We start from the raw sequence: 12,292 nt of genomic DNA, 5'->3' as shown, positions 1-12,292 counted from the left end.
GCACTCCCACTGAATCAATTAACATTCTGCATTCAGAGATGGGAGTCTCAGGGCTTGGCTACACTCGAAACTCCAAAGCGCTGCTGCAGAGTGCTCCCGCAGCAGCGCTTTAAGTGCGAGTGTGGTTGCGGTGCCAGCGCTGGGAGAGAGCTCTCCCAGCACTGCAGGTACTCCACCTCCCCGAGGGGATTAGCTTACAGCGCTGGGAGCCGCGGTCCCAGCACTGGGACACTGTTTACACTGGCGCTTTACAGCGCTGCAACTTGCTGCGCTCAGGGGTGTGTTTTTTCACACCCCTGAGCAAGAAAGTTGCAGCGCCGTAGAGCGCCCGTGTAGCCAAGGCCTCTGCTTCTCACTCTGTCCAGATAGGAACCCAGTATTATGAGTTTCTTATTAATTGTGCTACTCGTATTAATAAATGGAAAGCAAAAAGACTGACCATGCTGACTGAGTTTATCAGTCCTTGGGATGACATGGAGTCACATTTCTGTCTTGCAGAGACTGTTCAAAACCATGTCTTCCCATTACTGGAGCTGGTCCCAGAGACAAGTTCAGTGCTATCTCCCCACTAGCCTCTGGAGGGTGATCAAACTCAGTATGAACGATTTTGATCAACTTTGAACATCGTCAGCTCAAAATTTCAACTCTTACTCAACTGTTACTGGGTTCTTGTTCCTTATAGATGAAACAGTGGAAAAGAAAGCAGAGGAAAGCTCTACGTATTTAATGCAATGTACACCCACAGCACAGTGATCCAAACAGAGGACCCAACTTTGCCAACCTAGCTTTTGGGATCCTTGTCTCCCTAATACATAGCAGCAGGCTTTCCTTTAGCTAGAAAAATGTAGGGTTAAAAAGCTGATTCTCCCTTGGGGAAAAAATTATAGTTTAGATAGTAAGAAAAAAGGTTGCTGAGCTCTAACAAGTTCTGCAAACCCTGAAAAAACAGAATTCAGGAGATTCTCATCACCTCAATCTCCATTAGGGATTGCTCCTCATGGAGATCTACATGGTGCCATGCTGAGCATGAGGAATGTTGATTGCTGTAGCTGTAGTGAAAAAACCAATGTCTCCCCTGGGGCCAGGAGAAGAGACAGCACCACTGATTCTGACATAAGAGTGTTAGTCCTTTGCCATATATGCAATGTAAGATCTAAGCTTGATAGGCAATGATCACAGGAACACCTGACTTGGCCTCAGGCCACATTTCCCAACCATTATGGAGATGTAAGCAGTGAGGGAATACTTGAAGGGATACAAAACAGAGATGAGGAAGAGGGTAAATCCAGCTAGGTAATAAACTGTGAGCATACAAAGATTTAGAAAGCACAAACAGGCCTACAACTCCTGGGTATCAGAATCACTGTACATGTATGATCATGCTGGCAATAATAATATACATTATGATTTGTCTCCCCTCATACAAGTGGCCTGCATCTTTAAGGTGCTTACAATATGTTTGTAAAGAAGTATTGTCCTTTTCAAATAATAGAAATTGTCAATGATCATCAGTGCCAAATTTTCTCTCCCTCCCCATAACAGTGTCATTTTGTCTAAAGTTGTTTCACCAAAATCCTTAAGAAAGGCACATTAGACTGATGGAGACCTTTTTGGTGGCTACCTTGGCAATACAAAGCTTCCTGAAATCATCCGGTATGCAAACTGTCTCCAAGGAACCAGACTTTAAATTCTGATGCAGTCTAAATCACCCTAAGTCCAAACTTCCATGGGTACCATAGATTCTTTTGTTCCAACAGAAGGCAGCAAGTTTTCTTCATACAGGAAATGAAAGGGGAATTGCACTAGAAATCCGTGAATCTTCTTTAATTCTTCTGCTGCTTTTGCAGCATCTTGGGTTACCAATTTTGACTTGGCGATGAAGTCACGCAGCTGGGCTAAATTTGTCACCTCATCACTGGGAAGGCATCGGAACACCTGATTTGAAATGGAAAGAGGAGGTGGCACATAAGCATACAGGAAAATATCACGACATGCATTCCACGGTGGAAACTGACGCTACTGTAAACACCTTCATATATTTTTAAGTGAATTGGCTAACGGACCCTGGGGAGCTTAACAATTTGTACACACGCCTTTATGAGAAAATCTGGACAGCAATCGCAAGAGACTGAAGTTCGCAAATTAGGATTCCGGAGACTTTTCCTGATCCCTACAGGAGATTATCCAAAATTAGCAATAGCCAGTTTGCTTTATCAGTGAGCCTTGCTTTGCATACAGGCAAATAGACGATTCTTTCTTACAGGACACATGCTGATGTAAATCAAGAGCTCCAGAAACTGGAACTACAATACTCTGTAAAATCAGTGTATAAATGTGAGGACAATCAGAGTTGCTACCTTGCTTGTCTGCCAACAGTATTTAAGGGTCCAAAAAGTTCTGCCAGTGGCAAAAAGAAAACCCTTCATCTGATGTGGCCTTTTGATGCTCATAGCTTGTATAATTTCAGTATTCAAAACATCTTGATGAGATCTAGAGATTGAACCCTCCTGCCCCACCAGTCCCTCTCCCACAAAACCAAAATGTTGCTTCTCTCCTTTACATCCATCAACAGTCAGCCTGTTGGAAGCAAAAAGGGAAAATGGCCTGGTACTTCACCTTATCAAAAATAGTGGCATTGCGGGCAGCTGTTGCAACCCACACCTCCTTGAAGAATCTGTCAGAGACTGGATCCTGAAGATCAGCACTGAGGTCTGTTGAACAACCAAGAACAACCCTGAAAAGTGGAGGGGGAAAGAACTGATGTCACTAGAAGATAACACAGAACCCTCCAGAGAATTTTCATGAACAGGAATGGAATGTGATCCTTGTAATCAGCTTCTTTCTTCTGGAGGAAGACAAAACCAGCAGATAACAAAACCAGTCACGTGCAATTATTGAGTTAAGTGACTCTAACAAACCATCCAAAACCGAAAACTCATAAAGGACCCATGTTGCTATTTTTTTTATTATTATTATTTGCATTGCAGCCCCATTGTGCTCAGCATTGCACAAACATATACTAAAAAGATGGGGATATTGTTTATCAGAGAGTGAGAATCCTTCTGCAAAATCAACAGCAGGTTTTCCAGAAGGTAATCACGGAAGGGGACTAAAGTCATCAGTTCAGAATACCAGTCAGTCCCACCAATGGGAGCCGAGAACGTACATCCCCCAAGAGAGGTTCAGCATCTTGCAAAATCAGGCTGTCAGTAGCGGAGCTGTGTGTTCGCGGTCCCCTGCTCTAACCACTAGGCACACTCCTTCGATGTGAAAAAAAACAACAACCCAACAACTCAATCCTGAAGAAAGAAAGAAAAGGGTTCCCTCAGATAATGTCCTCAATACTTAATAGATGGCGCTGCGCGCACTAAGACTTCCTTGTCTGCCGACGTTTCCTACACAGAATAGTCTGTCAGCCTTAGCGCTGCCTTATCTTCTCCTCCTTTATGTTTAAAAACCATCCAGATGGAAAATGCGGGGAAAAAAGTGTTTTAATGAGAAAATAGCTGTGCTGCTGGCCAGATGGCTTCTCTGACTGAACAAATTCCCAGTACAAAAAAAAAAGACACCACCACCTAAAACTGATACAGTACAGTGGCAGTATTTGTTCCTTAGCAAAGTTCCATTGTCTTCTGTGCACGTTCCCCCTACTGAAGGGGTCAAGGAAAAATTTAACAAAAACAGACTCCCAAGATTTGTAATCCAAATAGTCATGGGGGGGAGGAGAGGAAGAAATGGGACACTGCATTGGAAATCTAGGCAACCACAAAACTCTCTGGGCTAAACTCAGTCCACGTATAAGTAGGTGAAGGTTCATTGATTTTACAGGAGTTAAACCCACTCATATCTTTAATCCTGTGCAGATCCTTTACGGACAACTGCACAGATGCTCCCTTTTCAAAATCAATGAGGAATGCAATCCCTGCAAGGCAGCAGGACTGTATCTTCCTGCACAAGTACAAAATACGAATTACCACAACCAGCTGGGAAAAGACCTCAGTGGGTAAGATCTTTCTGGCACCCAAGAATTTAGCAAGAGATTTCCATGCACCGTAATTAGTTTCTAGAACTCATACCTAAAACACCGGAGGCGGAGTGACTGAGCAAATCGTCCGGCTTTGTAGTCCTTTCCATCCATCACTGAAGGGACGGTTTCGGTGTCTTGCACAATGATAGCCATTTCACTGTCGCGTTTTCCCAGCATGCTGCGGTCATTGATGTTAGCAGAGCCTTTCAAGGGAAACAAAAACTGTAACACCACAAACAATACATACCGATTCCCCAAGGAATGCGACCACCACAAAGGTGATAGGCCTGTTTACCACCAGCAGAACATGGACCCAGATCCTCAAAGCTATGGGAATTAGGCACCAAATAACTTCAAGAACTGGGTCTTTCCAGCTTCTCCTTTGCAGGGCCCCAGCATTCACAGTATGCCCTGAGACTAGGTAGAAAGACACACCACTCTTGTGTAAAAAGGAGAGCTTCAATGAGTAGCTCACCTCAAACCTCACACTCTTCTGTGTATATTCTACCACCATCACTTTACTGTTGACCAGGGCCGGCTCCAGGCCCCAGCGCGCCAAGCGCGTGCTTGGGGTGGCATGCCGCGGGGGGCAGCAGGCGGCTCCGGTGGAGCATCCGCAGGCACGCCTGCGGGAGGTCCACCAGAGCCGCGGGACCGGCGAGCTGCAGAGCGCTCCCCGCGGCGTGCCGTCGTGCTTGGGGTGGCGAAATGGCTAGAGCCGGCCCTGCTGTCGACCACCCTCTACCATCCCACTGTGTGGTTCCTTGCCTGTGCATACAACAAGTTCAGCTGCCTGGACTTAGCCGACCTGAACTCAGTTGTCCTCAGTCTCTGATAAAACACTGCGGGAGTTCATAGGTTAAAAATCTTCTCCTTTGTCAGTAGGTGGTAGAGAGCAGGCTAAATTACATTTGCCACTTGTTGGAACTGGAGAAGATCACTGTAAATGTCATGTGAACATTATCGTTAGCAAATCAATTTAGGTTGCAAAGGATGGAGAGTCTCGAGATGAAGATTTGTTAGAGCAGACCCTACATCAAAGCTACTTCTGATTTAAAGAGCCACAAAAGAGCCAAGATCAGTATGTGGGGGAAAAAATCTCCACATTCTCCATAAACTCCAAGGCATGAAAGAAGGTTAAACAATTTTGAATCCAACACACAAGGTTTTAAAGCTTAATTTCTCAGTAGCCTCCAGCTATTTTTGCAGAGCGATACCATGGCATGCAATGGGAAGGGTCAGAGTTTAATGTGGTCTTTATTTAATATGTTTAATGACACAAGCTGGCTTCTTTGTTTGAAGTCATTCTATGGATTTTCTTTGCTTCATTTATTTCATAAGAAAGGAAAATTTTTTATTTGGATTTGTGCCATAAGCCCAGGCTGAATCAGTGTTAAAGTAAGTTGCACAGCAGAGCCCACTTACGCAGCATTAGTGTTTCTTCTAAAATAAACAGAAAAAGAAAACACCTTCAGGGTATTTTGGGGGGGAGTGGGGTTAAGAAAGAAGGAAATAATTTCTGAGTCATACTGCACTGAGAGATGGAGGACTCCAGTTTCTAGCAACTAGTAAGGCTTCCAAAACTCCCAGGGGCCAAATTTTTATTTCTATGTATGGAGAGCCATGTGTGCCAGGTCCCAAGTATTGCCAATACAATGAAAATGTACCCTCCGTAGAGGCCATTCTAACCAACAGCGACATTTGTTCTTTTTCTATTCTTTGCTGTGCTGTTGAGGTAGCATTAGAACATATTGCACAAAATGTAAAGAGCCAAAATATCAGACAATTCTTTCAGAATATATGCACACGTCCTAATATATAATTATAACTTTTCCCCTCTCTTTAAAAATGTTTTGAGTGCAGTTATGGCAGTTTAAAGGTGCCAGAGTGACAGAGAATAAGCTTATTTGGGGGAAAACAAATAACAAGAATGGAGATGGGTAGTAGAAACTTCTCCCCGGTACTCGGCTATTGTGCTTCATTCTGTTCTCCAGAGATCATCTCCAAGACTGGCAGGTTCTCTATGGCCATCCAGTGTTTAGTCACTCTTTGCAGGTGCCAATTAGTTCAGATTCTGATTGTGGTCTTTAAGGTGGGGACACACACATGCTAAGAACTGGGCTCAGAGAACCAGCTCATTCAACACAGATCAGCTAACTGCCCATGCAGCCAAGAATCATTCTAATGCCTTAGCTATTTTCAACGGGTGTTTGCGTCAGGATCCTGTTACAGTCAGGGAGAAACTGGCAACTATCCCTAAGCAAGCCTCTGACTTTGTGTGCCCATTCCTGCATCTCCCACTGACTGGGCATCCAAAAGTGAGGGCACAATCACGCTGCACATATAAAATGGACAATGCACTTAGGCACTTTGCTTAGTTGCCCGCCCAATGCTTGCAGAAAAACTTGCTTAATCTGTACTGCACAGAGATCAGGAAAAAAACCATGGCACAGAAAAGCAGGCAAGAGTTTGTTCTGGGGGAAGGAGCAGCAAGAGACTACAATAGCTGGGATTTAGCAAATTAACATATACCTACAAAACACTCCAGGCAAAGCAAAAACCCTGCAACAAGCAGGTTCTTACAGAAAGAAACCCAGATGCTTTAGTAATCCCAGTGATTGAATATACTGACTACTGCTTTATCAGGAGTTGCTAATGAGAAGGGAAAAAATAAAGTCAACCTCCTTAAAATAATCACACTCCTCCACAATGCAGCTGAACTAAGAATTTATTCCCATATGCTTCAATCACTGAGGGCTTCAGTTACGTGGAATTCTTTTCTTTTGTGGGAGGGAAGGAATTAACCAAATTAATTGAAGTTTAAATCAATTAATCAGCAGGAAATTTAAGATAGGACAAATTTGTGCCTCACCAGCTTGTAAACATCTGTGTCACTGCTCTCCTACTGCAGCTGCAGAAACAGGCCCTTGCCTTTCCCATTAGAATGTTAGCACTTCAGTAGGAATGTGTTAGGTGCATGGGGCAGCACTGGAGGATGTATTTAGCTCCACAGCTGGTACATTGAGCTTGGGGGTATGTCTACACTGCAAAAAGACCTGCGGCAGCGAGTCTCAGAGCCCGGATCAACTGAAAATAGCAGTGTAGACATTCTTGGAGCCCAGGCTCTGAAACTTGTAAACATCTGTGTCACTGCTCTCCTACTGCAGCTGCAGAAACAGGCCCTTGCCTTTCCCATTAGAATGTTAGCACTTCAGTAGGAATGTGTTAGGTGCATGGGGCAGCACTGGAGGATGTATTTAGCTCCACAGCTGGTACATTGAGCTTGGGGGTATGTCTACACTGCAAAAAGACCTGCGGCAGCGAGTCTCAGAGCCCGGATCAACTGAAAATAGCAGTGTAGACATTCTTGGAGCCCAGGCTCTGAAACCCAGACAGGGGGTTGGTATCAGAGACCTGGCTCCAGTCCAAGCCTGAACATTTACGTTGTTATTTTTAGCCCCAGAGTGAGAACCTCCTCAAACATAAATCAGTTAATGTGGGCTTTGAGATTTGCTGCCATGGGTCTTTTTTTTTTTTTTTCTTTTTGGCAGGGTAGATATACCCTTGGATGACAGCAAAACATACATATAGCACATCACCATGCCTGCCTGCATTTAGATGGATGCACCACAGAATTAGTCCTGCGTGTATGATCATCAATAGTAAAACTATTGTGGCTGTTCTTCATACTAGAGATGTAAGAAGACTATCAAATGGACAAGTATGTACCAAACTCTCCTGATCCAAACTTCAACCTATCTAAAGCTGTACGTTATCAGGATTGTCTCTGAGGAGGAGGACAGTATCGTTCTCCTTCTTACAAGACCTAATATTATGATGCTCATGGTCAAAGCCTTCGTACTGCTATAACAGACTGAAAAGGGCTTTCTTAAGGAAATAGGAGTAACTCTGGGTCAAATTCTTCTCTTGTATTCTGTGGTATAAATCAGTGCTGAATTTGGCTTTACGTTGTTATTTTATGGCCTTATAATAAATATACAATAACAGAGAGACAAATGAACAGCATCTATGACTTGTTAGAACATATCTTCCCAATGGTCACATGTTCCCCAAGCCTTCCAAATTTCACAGCATATTCTGTTCTTTAAGGAACAGATGACAACTCTCGCAATTTAGTGGCTAAAGCTGAGTTTGATTAAAACAAATGGACAGAATTCCCTGCGGTGGGACAAGTTTAACCATCAGGGGGAATTTCAAAGCCACATTTCTTTATCAATTAATCAATACACTTTAGAAGCCTTCCTCCATCTCGCTTCCCCCATTAACTCCTAATTACTTCACATTTAAATTCAATATACAACACAGGGAATAGGTTAGCAGGTAAAATGGAAGAAAGCACAGCAAGTAGTGATAGCCATGTGCACTTTGTACAGGGCAGAGAAATCTAACGGGATTTTTCAGTCAGGGTAGTCAAATGGTACAAATTTCCCCTGCAATGGTTTGACTCACCAATGATGACAGTGTTGTCGTCAGCTATAAGCAATTTGCTGTGAACATAGATGAGTTCAGTGACAAGATTTCCGTCCAGCTCAGCGTAGGTTCGAAGTCCACAGAACGATATGTAGTTTATCCACTGATCTCCAACTAAGGATTAAAAGGGACAAAGAGGTGGGGGAGAGAGAGATGGTCATTAGTAATATAAAGGCAAGGAAAAGCAAAACAGTTAACTTTCAACATCTCCTTAACAATAACATAATGTAAATAAGTCTCTTTAAAATAGATGTTACTCTGCTGTGCCTCTCTGTGCCATTCTGATCCATATAGCCAGCTTGACTGGCTACCCAGGGATTCCCCCATTTTGGACCAAACTCTGCCTTGTGTTGTATATTAGCACCTCCAATTGATGCTAACAACTGAGAATCATTTGGCTAGTTGGCTGCTTTCTCTGACTGAGCTGTGGGGAAGAGGTTGTAATCATTTTTTTGTCTGCACAAGCTATAGAAACCATTTTCTATTTTAAATGACCTACAGTTCAGATTTAGACAAAGATACATGAATCAAGGATGTATTATATGGCATGTGTATTTATGAAACATGTTTTTCATGGTGCTCTGATTTCCATCCAAGCAAATTTAAGGACGCAGGCTGACCCCGGGAAAGCAATTATGATAAGTGTTATAATTAAATAGTTTTATCTCTTGTGTGGTCATTGGGTGCCAAGCAACAGTGTAACAAAAAACCATATCTAAAACAACCCAAGGCTATATGACCCAATAAACAAAATCTCAAAGTGGTGAAGAAACATACATAAGAATTCCCCACCCAACAATCTATAAAATACACACTTCTATTGTCCTCACTCCATCTTTGTGTTGCATAACCCAATCTTAGAAATCAACTTGACGTCAAGCTAAATAGAAATAAATTTTGGGAGTCTTGTCCACAAGGATGCCACCGATTGGATCTTACTGCTTGATTATATTTCGTCAGACACATGGATGTTTTTGGCTTGTGTGTTTTCCTTATTTTGAAGATGTTTGATATTTGACATAATTGCAGTATTTTGTGTTATTGATGTTTATATAACTGGCAACTGGATGAGCTCATTTATGCTTTATAGCTAATCAATCAAAGTTTAGTGTCCTCAAGACCTAATGATGAACATTACACAGAGAGGGAAACAAAGCACTTACTCTCTGCTTTCAACTGTCCCAGGATAGAATTATCTCCTCTGCACATAGTCCTGGAAAGAATTAAGGTGGCAGTTACAAATACAAGCGATCTGAAGCAACGATGTACAATTAAGTATATGAAGTTAGCGATAATCCTAACGTGCTAATCTCAAACACAAGACACATTTTAAGTATCATATAAAGAGAAGAGCTGTGACATTCTCAGAATACATTTTTCCTAAACAAATATCAACATGGGTGTAGAACACAGAAGGCATAGAAGTTCGTATACACCACTGGTCCGTCACCTTATGCTGGGGAAGATACTGTAGTCTACATGGAGTTAAAAATTCACATCTGGCCTGGGCCAGCTAAATCGGGCTCACAGGGCTGAAAAATCTCTGTGTAGACATAACCTAAGTATGATTCTCCTGGTCACTGGACTCTCAGTGTTGGTCCCTTGGTCTCACCATCCCTATGGTAGCATAGCACCCTTATAAACCCATGCTGCCTTCAGCTGTCCCTCCCCCAGAAAGCAGTCAGAGCAGTGCCACTTCCTTTCCCTTTCAGAGCCTTCCCCCGCCATCACCCTTGTACTGGGATTGCTTCTCTCTTCTGAACAAGGAGAGAGGAGCCTGGGGTCCCAAGGGCCAGAAGGGATCACTGAGCAGTCTAAGCATCATCTTTGAAAAAGACTATGGGGGAGATTTTAAAAGGTATAATTGGTAGCTATGTGCCTAATCTGCAATGACTTTCATTAGGTTTTAAGGCCTACCTGCCATTTGTGCCTTTGAAAATCTCTTTCTTCCCCAACCTCACTCTACCGCCAGGCTCTGTGGAGCATGAGATTACAAAACTTTGAGGCCTGCCTGAACCTTGCAATCCTTGCAAAGTGATATATTTAGCACCATGAAATTTATTGGGTGTGGGTCTTTCAGATGGGGCCTCCTGTGCTCTGTGTGAACATTAAATATCAGTATTTATGCACGTATTTCCAGGGTATAATATAGGTGCCCGTGTTTGAAAATGTAGCCAGTTATTCCTCTCAGGGTATGTCTACATCTACAATTTTGCAGCGCTGGTTGTTACAGCTGTATTAGTACCCCGTATAGGGTAAGAGTGGCCACACTTACAGCAACCAGCGCTGCAAGTGGTGTTAGATGTGGCCACACTGCAGCGCTGTTGGGCGGCTTCAAGGGGGGTTCGGGGAACGCGAGAGCAAACCGGGAAAGGAGACCAGCTTCGCCGCGGTTTGCTCTCGCGTTCCCCGAACCCCCCTGCAAACCGCAGGGAAGGAGACCTGCTTGATTACCAGACGCTTCCTCAGGTATGCTGGGATACCTGCTTATTCCACGGAGGTCAAGAAAAGCGCTGGTAAGTGTCTACACTTGATTACCAGCGCTGGATCACCAGCGCTGGATCCTCTACACCCGAGACAAAACGGGAGTACGGCCAGCGCTGCAAACAGGGAGTTGCAGCGCTGGTGATGCCCTGCAGATGTGTACACCTCCTAAGTTGCAGCGCTGTAACCCCCTCACCAGCGCTGCAACTTTGTGATGTAGACAAGCCCTCAGGCTGATCTCAGAATCTGTGTGAGATACCTGCAAGAAATTCAAGCTCTGCTGATGAAACCTAACTACGGCCCTTGACAAAAGCAATATGGCTGACAAAACCATAAAGCTCTGAGCTCCCTCTGCTGGCTGGCCAGCAGGGCAGTCAAATAAAGCACTCTTTTCTGGGCTGAATTGTCATCTTTAATGATAGTGGAGCTCAAAGAAAGATAGAGTTGTGGTGCTAATATCTGTTGTTGAACAAATAAAGCCATGTTAATTTCAGTTCTGTTGAAACCACGGGGAAAATTGATACTAAAATACTGTCAGGCTTCTAAAAAAATATCAAAATCACACAGATAAACTAGAAAAAATGTAGTGATATGTAGTAAATTGTAGTAAATGTAGTAACTTGTAGTAAATTCTTAAAAGAAGGGTGGAAATTTCAAGTATGAGTAAATTAAGTCCAGCTCTATGTGCTTGTAGAAAACAAACTTATTTTGGAGCCTTATGGTGCATCCAGAAAGCAACCTAGACAAAGAGCTCAGCAAGGATTTTATTAGCTAGTCTTTAAGTCCAAGGGCACTATTGCAAACAACGACAATAATATAAAAAACTGTTGGCGTGTAATGTAAAAACTCTATCACAGATAAACAGTTCACTTTCTTTTTCTTTCCCGCATACTGTATGTATGTATGTACAGTGCCTAGCACAATATGGCCTTGATTCTGACTGGAGCCTGTGGTCACTACCACAGTACAAATCATCACCTCCACCACCACATCAACAAAACCATGGAGATCACTATAAAGATCTCAGAGTACTGTGTCCTTTTTTGGCCTGGGTACAGTACCTGTAGTTGAAGTGCATTATGGCTTGCAGTGCATTCCCACCTCCAGTTGAAATATCTCCTTCAAATCCAGGCAACAGCGGGATCACCACATACACTCGGTATCGTTTGTTGTCTCTAAAATAAATAATCCAATAATTCTTTGGGATATTTTCCTGCAATTTCAACTTCTTTTCACCAGTCCTGCAACCAGTTCTTATTCACTGGCTCTCATTCCATTGACTTACTCCTA

At 43.2% G+C, this 12,292-nt stretch overlaps 1 protein-coding gene across 4 annotated transcripts in view; it reads right to left on the bottom strand.

The window, feature by feature from the left end:
- Positions 1–285: 285 nt before the first annotated feature.
- PLD1 (phospholipase D1) overlaps positions 286–12,292 on the bottom strand; it is a 136,921-nt gene continuing 124,914 nt past the window's right edge. For all 4 annotated transcript variants that reach the window (XM_030576041.1, XM_030576043.1, XM_030576040.1 and 1 more), the window contains 6 exons: positions 12,064–12,177; positions 9,682–9,731; positions 8,498–8,632; positions 4,077–4,230; positions 2,617–2,734; positions 286–1,935 (listed from right to left, as the gene is read on the bottom strand). In XM_030576041.1, the coding sequence (XP_030431901.1) occupies positions 1,711–1,935; positions 2,617–2,734; positions 4,077–4,230; positions 8,498–8,632; positions 9,682–9,731; positions 12,064–12,177 (796 nt within the window). In that variant the 3' untranslated portion in view covers positions 286–1,710. The remainder of the gene's footprint in view (positions 1,936–2,616; positions 2,735–4,076; positions 4,231–8,497; positions 8,633–9,681; positions 9,732–12,063; positions 12,178–12,292) is intronic.

The sequence above is a fragment of the Gopherus evgoodei genome, chromosome 9 (genome assembly GCF_007399415.2).
Source record: "Gopherus evgoodei ecotype Sinaloan lineage chromosome 9, rGopEvg1_v1.p, whole genome shotgun sequence".
Lineage (NCBI taxonomy): Eukaryota > Metazoa > Chordata > Testudines > Testudinidae > Gopherus > Gopherus evgoodei.
This window is presented reverse-complemented; position numbering and strand designations above follow the sequence as displayed.